Genomic DNA, 12083 nt, shown 5'->3' on the forward strand with positions numbered 1-12083 from the left:
TTGGTGTTTTGAAAATATCAATGATTTAAATTTATAAAGACATTAATTTTTTTTAAATATGTAATTAATGATTTTATTGGAGAAATTTTCAGGATTTTTGAGTTGGGCTCACAATCACCCCTGATATCCCCTGTTGGGATCGATACTTTTCAACAGATACTGCTATTGCCAGTTCTGCAGTATGTTGATAGTTTTACATAACATACATTACATCAACATACATTACTCAACATACATTTTGGGCCAAAGGTGCGAAAATGCACCATTTCAATAAATATTTTTTTATTAAATCTATGATGTATATTTTTCACTAATTTTATTTTTCTACTATTTTAAAAGACTTCTAAAGACATTCATAAATTAATAGTAATTCAATTGGGGTAAAAACTTTCTGTTGAAAAATTTTTAAATTATTCAAGTTTTTTTTAACTTAAAGCGGGTTATTGACAAATGAACTTTTTTGAAAATGTATAATAAGTGCTTTTGAGATTTATCATATGTTTTCATGATGTATTGAAGTTGTAAGTCAGTAAATAAAACATAAAAAGGATTGAAACAAACTTCATAAAAAAACAAGCGTTCAACTAAATGGTTTGTTCACTGATTTGGTGTGGTGCTTATATGCACAATTTTAATTTTTAAATAAATTATAATTTTCATACACGAAATGTTTTTTGTGTCTTAATGAATGTAATGTAATATAATGAATGCAATGCATATTTCAATGAAAACAATACCACAATTTATAAAATTTCTATGCTTGACCTAAAATGGATTAAGTAATTATAAATAACAGTTTTAAAAAGTCTTTAGATTAAGATTTATATACATATTTTTGACTTACATGATTATACATGATGTATCAAAACTCATAGCCTAAAAAAGGTTGCTAGTAAAATCTCCGTTATTTTGTTTCTATAATGTTGGCACGTTTTTTAGTCTTAAAATTCCTTATTTTTTTTTTTTTTTTTTTAGATAGATTATTATGATTCTTTCATTGATAGTTTTATGATTCTTCATTTAAAAATCTTAAGATTCTTTTTATAAGATTGTTTATATTATTAAGATTCTTTATATTATTCTATAATATTCTTTATATATGTATATATATATCTTACAGTTCTTTTAAATTCTCATTTTTAAATTTATGGACTTTGTTAAAAATGTTTGTATTTCAAATGTTTGTAATTAAATGTTGCAAAGAATTGCAACATTTTGGAAAAGATTAACTGCTTAGCTGAAGTAATACATAAAACATGGTGCGTAGCGTTTTTTAAAAAGTATTCAAATGTGCTTTTTTTCATTGAGTGTTTTTAAAAAGGGCTAATTTTCCATTTCCAAATCCATTATGCAAACCATATTGTTCTGTTCCACGTTTTCACAATCCATTTCGGCGTACTGCCTGTCCATACAGTATGAAAGTGCCAATCATTTTACATATTTGATGAAATACTTCTGAGTCCACATGTACGTCTACTGAGCTGGGTTCGGTGAGATTCTTGCACTCTCATGTGCAACTCTGCCCTATGATATCGAACCAAAAAATCTCTGGATCATTTTATAATGGCTAATATTATCAATAAAAGTAAATTTTTAATTAAAATTAAGTGGAATTATAATTGTATAATTAGTTATAAGTTAATTTGATTACTAATACAGCAAAAATAAGAGCACGTAAAATAATATTTGCCTTAATATTAGAGGTATTTCACTATGCCATAAGATACTAAGAGTGCTATACTGATTATATGCTGGTTAACTTAAGCGGTTAGATGTAGTTTATTTATTGATATATCTTGATTTATCATATTAATGTTTTCTTTAAAATAAAACACTTTTTTTTGTAGGTATTATAAAGATATTAAAAATATGGCAGCAATAAGTGATCAAGACATGAACGCTATGCTTGCTGAGGAATCTAGGGTAAATCATATTTTACATTTTGAACTTCTTTCCTGGTATAATTTTTTTTTTCTGTTGTAATTTACGACAAAATTATGTAAATAGTTAAATTAGTTAATGTTATACTTACAAATTAACATATTTTGATTTTTCATAACAGCAACAATTTAATTTTAAGATATTGGATTACCTTTTATTTCTAATTTTCGTATAATTTCTTTCCTACACTGCAATTAGTTATGAATTGTATATATTAAACATTCCTAGAATCAAGTGTAGGTTTTGTTTTTTTTTTTTTTTAAATATTATGTACTGCAATGAACTTTTTCATTGTATCAACAAGTATTAAATAAAATTTTGTTGTCATACTTAGTGACGCAATTAAACTATATTGAGCATAGAAAATTTTTATCTTACAAATAGTTCTGCAAAGACATAAATGGCTTACAGAGGCATAAATAGTTCATCTGTTGTTATCTAGGGTTATAGCTGTAAATAAGTATTTTCCACTTACAGTTAGTTACAGTACCACTTACAGTACAGGGACTAAGGCATAATTAGTTCTATTCCAAATATAAGGTGTTCTACTCCAAATATAAATTGTTCTGCGACATACATTACAATTTTATTCTGCTTTAAGACAAATTACTTTAGATAATAATCAAGATTATATTGTATTATTCACATTTTTTATAAAAAATTAAAATGTTTTGAATGTGATTGTACTAAATTTATTTCATTCAAAATACGAAAATAATTTTTATTTGTTTCACCTGTTTTCGTTTTAATTTTATCGCTTGTTTATTATTAGAATTATTGATAAATAATTGAAAAATAAGAAAATAACTTTGACGAAGTTTTTTTAATTGTAAACCTTTTTAAAGTTTTTAATTATAATAAATTTTAACCTTTTCCCAGCTTCATGCCCACGAGTTCAACACAAATGTAGCACTTTATGATCTTTATGCTTATGCAGTGAAATACAATGACCAGGTAAGTTATTCTTTTGCTTTCAATATAATTTCTAAAACACTGTTTGTCAATTTTCTTAATTGAGTAGCATAGTGTTAGCTTTAAAATGTATCTTAGAGTCCAAGATCCTTATCTTAAAATAGATTCTTATAGATTTGAAACAGTAAGGAATTTTACTTATTTAGGATGAATTATTACTATTGACAACAGAATGACACCTGCAATGTAAAACCGACTCTTATCTGGCAAATAGAGCTGTCTATGGGCTGAAAAGATTTATTAAATCTTATGTTCTTTCTAGGAAAACAATGTTCTTAATCTTCAAAACTCATGTCAGGCCAGTCTTGTCTTCTGAAGCTTGGACAATGACAAAACTGGAAGAAAATTGTATTGATTTTTTTTTTTAATATAGAGAAATTAAATTTATTTTTTCAGCTATAAAAAATCTATTGAACAAGTTTTTAAAAACTAAAGGAAAGAAAAATATAAAAATAGTCACGTGATCACATAGATATAGATCTTGTTTATCTACTTTAAAAAGCAGAAACAGATAAAGCTAATTTTAAAACTAAACATGCAATATTTATTTTCTTTACATTTGTTCATTTAAAGTTACAATGGTACATTGCATAGGACAAAATTAATAGTCTCCATATAATTGCGACTTTTTTTGCTTTTTATTTATTTATTTATTTATTTTAATAAATATGGAATTATTATAAAGGTTATATTATAAATTAACTTTATTTCACTCTAGTTTTTCTTCATTTTAGAAATAAATCTTGTATTGCTTGCCATATTTTGATAAATGCTTTAAAAGAAAGACCTTTCATTATTAATATCAGCGGTTTATCATTTCAAACTTTCAATGTTTGAAAATGTGGCAACCTGTTTTAAGAAGTGCCCACTGTTCAATAGCAAAGCTTCCTGCTTTTTAACGAAAACTCCTGTGTTTTATGACTATCTCTTGTTCCCCCTTATATTCTCAATTTTCTCCGCATTTATTGAAGAAATTTTTAAAAAATAATAATAAAAGGGGGCTATTGCTGATGGCAAAAATACTTCTGTTATTCCTCAACAGATGGTGCTATTGACAGTATTGCAGTATGATGAGTGTTTATGGTTTAAGTAATTATATATAATGATTTTAAAAAATCTTCTTTTGATTAAGATTTATATACTTTCTTTTTACTTTGCTATATGTAAGTAAGTGCTTATATTAATTCCAACTTACTTTCTTCTTGACTTACATGAGTATGCACGATGTATCAAAATTTTCCTTGTAGCCTAAAAAAAATGTCGCTAGTAAAATCTCAGTTTTTTTATTTCTCCAATGTTGGCAAGTATGTAGTTTGAGTTTTATATTTAATTGGTTTCTTTTCTATTTTTAGCTCATACAAACACTGGAAGAAGATGAGTTTTCCACTAAGAACAAGTTGCCGTGGAAACTCGCTCAGGTGCTTTCTATCATGTGTGGAGAGTCTGATGCATGACATGTGTCTACACAATAGTCCCAATTTAAAACATTCCATTTCTTCTGTTTCTAAATGCACCCATCCCCCATAATATGGTGCAAAAGAACTTTGTAGTAGCGGGGCTACTGCTCTCCTCTTGTGTTTTTTTTTCCGAAGGAATAATGTTTAAAAATTCTAAGGAATGTGTCAAAAATTCTTATGTATCATTGTCAAACCTTTATAAACACGATGTATTTATTCCTTGGGATTGTCAGTGCACAGGTACTTTTACCAAGAACAGTTTATTTGTGTGAAAAAAAGTACTTTTTTTTACCACTACTTTAGCATATGTGCAATTTATGAGGGAAGAAAAAAAAACTTTTTTTTACCGCTAACTTCAGCATACGTGCAATTTACGAGAAAACAAAAAAACTTTTGTATAAGAGGGAAACTGCATGCGTCTGAAGCAGTTAAATGGTGCTCATTCTAGATCAAGAAGCAGATAAAGTATAGTTGAAAAAAAAATATATTATAGGAGGTGCTTTAGTGTTTGCCCTCCTAGCATATATCAATGTTTAGTATTTCAGCGTGGATATAGAAAGAAGAAGATCAAGATTTAAAAGCCATTTTCAGTGCCTTGCATTGCTTCGTCCTAAGCTCTTCAATTTGCAGGCAACTGACTCCAAAACTACGCCTGCTTTGGAATTAATTTTGGAAATCCTGCATTTGAGTCCCTAACACCCAACTGAGTTGCGATGTTCATCGCAACGATGCTACTTTTTCGTGTGTCTTCCAATGAGGAAAAAAAATATTCCTTTCTTCTGTTTTTTCCCTTTTGTAATAATTTTTTTTTATAGTTCCTTTTTATTTAATAACTGTGATTGCACAATGCTGGCCGCTCCCTTCGTTCCGACGCTTCAGAGTAACACAATATTGTACTACAGAATATTGCGACAATACAATGTTATGTAACAATGTTGGGCAGCATTTTAGACAATGTGATGATCGTGTGACTTCCGTAATGATGATTTGTTGCGTAGGTGTTAATTTTTCTGGATTTTTTTATAGTTTAAGCAAAAATTATAATTTTTTACTCATTTAAGGTCAGGTTTTTTTTTTTTTACTTATTTCTTGGTCAAGAATTTATGTGATATGTACCTAGTTGCAAACTGTAATGAACATTTTCTGTTACTTATGGCCACCTAGTTTTTGTATATCTTAGAAAATTTTCTGAAACTGGGAAAGTTTCTGAAAAAAAATTCCAAGAAAGATAGAATAAATCGAAATTAAAATCGAATGTTTTTTTCTTTAGTTTTTGCTTGCTTGAGTATACAATTAAGTATTTCGGATGGATAGTTCGAGCAAACATTTATATTTATCCGGTTCAGATTTTTTTTTAATTAAGGAGCTTTTTACTATCTAAAATTGTTTCAATATACACCAGTCAAAATTATAAGTATAGCAAAAACATTTTACGTTCAATTTTATATAATGTCAATCGGAGAAAAAAATATTAGTCAATTTAAATGTATAGTTATTACTGTTATATAATTTTTGTTTAATTTTAAATATCCCAGAAATTAGTTCTGTCGAAGCTGTTTTAGATAGTATGCAATAGTTAGCAGAAAACTTATATTTCATTAAATCTGGGGAATTTTTTTTCCCATTTACATGTTAGCAGTCATGCTTGTTGCCTTGCTGCATATTCTTCTGCATTTAGCCTGTTATTCCTGGCGTGATAAAAAAATTCTTGTTTTATTCCTTTTTAAAAAATTTCTCTAAAATGTAGACTTTTGCTAAAAAAAAAATCTCTTTAAAAATAGGTTTTTACTCACCTTCATTACATTATTTAGAATTTAAAAAATTGACTATATTAAATAAACTTGAAATTTAAACAAAAAATAATTTTTAAGAATTTTATTTCATTTATAGTGTTTGAAAATTTTTCTTTACGAATTTTATATTTTTAATTAAATACCTTCTCTGTGTATATTTAGTGTCATGAAAATTTTAAACTTGCTGTACAAGAATATTTTTTCCAGTAATCTAAAATGGAATTTTTGTTTTCGCATTTTAAAAATTAATAAAAAAAAATAATTGTCTAATTATTAAGTTTATTTAATGTCAATTAAAAAAAGCGAAACTTAGTTTAATCATTGATGAAAGACAAATGATTATATTTTATCGCCTTTTTTGTTTGTTTTTAGAAGGCCATACGAGTCAGGAATATTCTACACGTTGTGCAATATTTCGCAAAAATATTTCAATTCCTTACATCAATAAATTTAATGTTCATCAGTCTGTGCAAAGTTTCTATTTCGTAAAGGAATAAAATTTATTTATTTTTGATGTTAGAGCTCGATGGTATAGTGTACGACATCCGGTATAGGCCAAAGTAAACAGTCTCACACAGCCCACAAGGTAACTCAATAGATTAGAAAACTGTCAACCAGTCGTCTCACGTTCACTGTCAATTGAAAATGTTGTGTGTGTGTTTTTTTCTTTTTTTCCTCAAAGCTTTTCTTGATAATAGAAATGAAACCTGTAATGTTTCCCATATTTTGAAAAATGCTGCACACGAAATCCCTTACATCATTAACCGCTTTCCTTACAATTTTTTGAGAAAAAAAGCAAAAAATCAACATACTTTTTAATTTTGTTAATAAATACAAGGAACTAAAACAAAATATAACACACTAGTATTTTAAGTTGAAAAAAAAAAATTTTTTTTATGCGTAAAAAACATTTTATTTACCATTAATTTTTTTTACTATCTGGAGTAATCTCTGGCAATTACATATTAGTCTTTGGATGATATGTTTTAAAATAAGGGACAACACAAAGTGATGCGCCATTTTTTTTACTATTTTTGTTTGTTTTTATCCTATGTAAATTCCGTTATATTGTATATACGATCGCATGAAACGCGTTTGAGTCACAATCCTACAGCAAAACGTGGTAATTTTCTAATCACGATAGATTTTTTTATTTTTTTTGCTTCCAGCTGAGTAAAAACGTGATTAAAAAATTCTGTGCCAGACTTTTCTCGGGATAATGAACATTTGCAATGTATTCATACCCGAGTTGACTGGGAATAATCAGGAAAATTTTTAATATCAAAAATTTTTTTCAAATAGTTTGAAATTTTTGAAACAGTGGCCACTGTTACAACTGGCCAATGATAGCGAAGTCTCCTAATATTTTGCCCTACAGCATTGAAACATATTGTATTGATATTGTCACAGTATTATTGACATTTTTGTGCTACTGAAAAGCAATAGGAATGGACTATATCAGCTGTAGATCTTTTGAGAGTGAATTTACGAACGTTTTGTTTTTATTTTCTTGGCCTGCTAGAAACTTGATGGGGAAAATAAAAGCTTGGCTACAATCAGTGCTTGTGGAAGTGAGTGTAAATGGCACGAGCTTGTATTGCCAAAACCACAAGCCTATTTAAAAAAAAAAAAAAAATACTAAACGTTGTTATGAAGTATAAAAAAATTGCTGCACTGTGATACTTTCTCTCTGTAGTGTTCAAAAAGAAAGGAACTGTTTTAAAAAAAGAAACAAGTGAGCTGGCTCGGTGCTGTATGCCGCACGCGCATACACAAATCGTCAGCTTGTGTATAATGTTATTGTAATTTAAATGGTCGTCAGCTCTTGTTCCATATTTTATAGATAATCAAATTCATCAGTGTTGTTTGTGTATAATTCAATGGAGACATATTTCCAATGGCACTCTGTCCACCTTCATTAATTCTAAAAGCTAAAGAAGAAAAAAAATTCCTAAGAGAGCTTATTTTGCTCTGGCAGTTTTAATAAGAGCTTGTGCATGTTTCAGAATCTAGTTGTTTGATGAGGTGTGTGTGTTGTTTTTCTTTTTCTGCCTATTTGTATAAAAAAAAACTGCTTTGATTTGTGATTTTTATATATTTATGACCTGAGCCTGGATGTTGGAGTCTTAACTCCATTATTGCCATGTTAGGCTTAGCTAAGCCTAAAGGCATAGTGATAATTAAATGTCATTCTTCTTCACCATGTTAGGCTAGCTAAGCATGAATATTGAACAAAAGCCTCATTTATATCTCTTTTAAATTATGGTTAAAATAAAATTACTTATTTAAACTTACTTATTACTTTGTTTGAATGTAATTCAACGGGATTTGCACATTAAGATTCTTTCAGATTTTTAAAATTCTCCAAAAGAGACTTTAAAATAAAATAATAATTTAAATTTGAAACTTCTTTAAAGTTACTTAAAAATCAAAGAAAAGAAATCAGATTTAAAATTGTTATTCTGTTTTAGTATTCCTCTCAAAAAGACATAAAAATATTCATTACTTGAAATTAACATTCTGTCTATCCTTTCATTCCTTAAAAAAGTCACCAACATCCAGGACAGTGAATGGCATTTTTATGGCGAAAAAAAACTTTGTAATATAAGATGTACTTTCAAAATTATTTACTGAATACTTTTTTATCTCGTAATTGATATTTTAAGAATCACGCTTGTATAAACACATTCCTACATTTCTTAAATTTTTTTTTAATGATCAGATTCATTGGAAATTTTTTTTTAATCCTTCTTTTTAAAATGTGCTTTTAACTTATTGTGACTATTTTTTTTTAAGATTTGTTTTTATGTAAAATGTGGATTCCTATATAGTTTTTTTTTTTTTTTTTTTTTTTTTAGATATGACATTCAAGCTGCGAGTTCTTTTTTATAATTCATTAATTTTTTACGTATAATTATTTTTTTAATAAATCAGTATTAATATCTGAAACAAATGCCAAATTTCAATGAAGTTTGAATGAAAATCTTCAGTGCATGTTGTCATTTTACTCTTCAGCATATTTGTACCATTAATTCTTTTGTTGTTTGTATCATTACTTGTGCCATGTCCCCAACTCAAGTGATGTTTTTAAGAAAGTACTGTAGTCTCCGTGAACCCATCTGGCCTTATAAGTATAAGGAAGACCAGGCAATGGCGTTTTACTAGAAACTGTTTTACTAGGAAGGGCCAACAGCCATAGGCATTCCGCCAAGGGAAGAATCCAATTAATGAGCAAGGGCACTAAACTTTAAAAATTAATCTTTTTTTATGAAACCATAAGTAAATATTTGTTTGGAACAAATATTTCATCAAAAGTATAATTTTGAAACAAATTTCATAATGAAGTTTTCTGACATTTAGATTTCATTAATTTTTAATCATAGAATGGTTGCTAGTTATATTTATATAAAAATTGGGTGTGTGAAATATAGATTTAGATTACTATTAATACATATCTCTTACACTCCTGTTTTCAAGGGATTCTAATATCGGAGAATCAGCAACAAATTTTCTTGATTTTGCACAGCGTCTCTTCAGGTCACTGCTTTAAACCTTAAAATAATAAAAGCATATCTGTTGGAATAACAGGTACTGGCTCTTAATCTTGAAAAAGCATTAATTAGAGTCTTAACCATTCTCGCTAATCCTTTAAATAATTAATACTGCCTGTTTGTCTCTGCTAAATTATTATTAACACCACTATTTTGAATGGACCATTGACCACTATTTTTTACAGGTTGTCCCTAGATTGTTTTTTTTTTTTTTTTAATAATAGAAGAATTTCTATGTGTGCACGTGGAGCGAAAGTCTTTCTTGAAGGCTCACTTAGGTCAAGGGGTTATGTGCAAGTTGTATCATTTGAGAAAGTGAAAGATATTTGATTATTTCAATAATTGAAAGGTTCATTGTTGTATTTAATAATAGAATAAATGTTATGTAAATCATAATTTTAAAAACTTGTGCTTCTTTGTTTTGCACAAAGATTGTAAAATAGAAAAAAAAATATATGTTGTGCTAATTCTGTGCAACAAGGAAAGAAGAAAAAGTCATTTTTATGTATTTATATAAATAAACATAACTCTATGTGCAGAACAAATTGAAATAAAAAAAAATTGTATCTTCTTCTACGCCTACACAATGTTGACAGTTGTACAAACTGTACATTGGCCCTTTGTACAGTCCTACTCAAAGTGTGAGCACGCTTCATTAAAAAAAAATAAATAAATAAAATATATTGTATATAATTTATTGACTTTTTATCAATCAGGTTCAAGGTCAGATGCTGATGAAAGTTCATTGTTTACTAATAAAATACACATAAGTTTTAAGTTGTTTACTCATATTTTTTACAGCAGCACAAGAACAATTTACATTTATTCATCCTTCAGAAAGGAACTAATAGTGTTCTTAAAAAGAAAAAAAAAAGCATACGCACCCTATAGTGGGGAAAAAAGTTGTATGTGGTAGAAAAAGGATATCAAAATAGTTTTATTGAAGAATATATTTGATTTTAAGTTCGTGTCTGACATTAAAATTTTCAGAAAACTCTTTTTTCTTAGATTTTTTTTTATGCATAGCTTTTTTTATCTCATTTCTGACCTATCATTTCTCTTCGAAATTTTTATTTTACTCTTTAATCCTTTAAATAAACACTTATAACAGAAATCATTGTTCCAACCATATAAAAATTAATGTTACTTTTAATGATCTTTGAAGTCAATTATTACTGTTCTGCAGAAACATTTAAATAGCTCAGTTTTTTAGAAATAATACATCTCTACCTAGGATGAGTAGAGACTTTTTTTAAAAATTTATATTTCCATTATATGAAAGTGGAGACCTACAGAGACCAACAAATATATATTCAATTATAATTTTTAAATTAGGAGGGGTTTTTTTTATACATGAACTCACAAACTGAATTATATAAGCATTATTTAAGATGTCTACTATTTTAAAAACAAAATTCCATCGAAAACTAAATGTGATTGCAATAAAAAAAAAAATTTTTTTTAATGTCTGGTTATGAATAATGAGCGATTCAAATGTTATGTGAGCATCTAAAGAGGGTTATAATTTGCTTAGTTTTGCCAACGAGGAGAATAGACATTAAAATCCTTCCGATTTTTTTTTAAAATGGAAAAAAAAAATAAGCGTAGAAAATTTTCAACTAATTTAAATTTAAATGAATAAGTTGGAAAAAAAACTTCCATTAATTTTTTCAGAGGTCATAAATTTTGACACAGAAAGAAGACAAAGGGTTCCTAAAAAGTATTCTTTTCAAAAATATATAGAATGAGTTAAAATATTCGTAACGTAATTAATTTAATTCTGAAATTACTGCAGTTGAAGTCAAAATTAAAGGGAAAACCAGGTGGGGTGAGTTATGATATGTGAGTGGTGTGGGGGAATTCAAAATTTTCGAAAAATATGTTTCCCTAAATATTTGAATGACTCTTAAAGATATTTTTAAAAACAGCAGGTGATACTTTTCAATCACAGTTGTGCGGTTCAATTTTGCAATTAGTCAGTAATTCATTGTATGGAACACAAAGATGAAAAAATTTCCATTAATAAATTTTTTAATTGAAATTTGTGAAACAGTAACATGCCAACTTTTTTTTTTTTTTTTACTGGGAGGGCAAGCCAATTCAAAATGAAAGTCACTAACTTTGTTCGTTTTATTATTATAAATCCGAAACAAAGTTATAGTTGCAAAAATTATATTCAGCATGTTCATATTACTATAAATGACGTAAATGGTTTTTCTCTCTTCAAATACACTTTGATTTCCGCATAGTTCTGGACTTGCATCCTGATTCAGGCATGGTTTTGATTTTACTGTTGTATATAAATATTCAGAAAAAACAAAGTAGAATTAATTTAAATTTTAAGGGGTAAGTCAAAGAACGTATAACAA

At 27.6% G+C, this 12083-nt stretch overlaps 1 protein-coding gene across 4 annotated transcripts in view; it reads left to right on the forward strand.

Annotated features, from left to right (window-relative positions):
* Positions 1-7837, forward strand: part of LOC107440642 (plexin-A2) — a 526176-nt gene extending 518339 nt beyond the window's left edge. For all 4 annotated transcript variants that reach the window (XM_087164666.1, XM_043049324.3, XM_087164668.1 and 1 more), the window contains 3 exons: positions 1848-1923; positions 2821-2895; positions 4266-7837. In XM_087164666.1, coding sequence (XP_087020792.1) covers positions 1848-1923; positions 2821-2895; positions 4266-4367 — 253 coding nt within the window. In that variant the 3' untranslated portion in view covers positions 4368-7837. The remainder of the gene's footprint in view (positions 1-1847; positions 1924-2820; positions 2896-4265) is intronic.
* The last annotated feature ends 4246 nt before the right edge of the window (positions 7838-12083 follow it).

The sequence above is a fragment of the Parasteatoda tepidariorum genome, chromosome 5 (genome assembly GCF_982258835.1).
Source record: "Parasteatoda tepidariorum strain Cologne lab strain chromosome 5, Ptep-v5.0, whole genome shotgun sequence".
Lineage (NCBI taxonomy): Eukaryota > Metazoa > Arthropoda > Arachnida > Araneae > Theridiidae > Parasteatoda > Parasteatoda tepidariorum.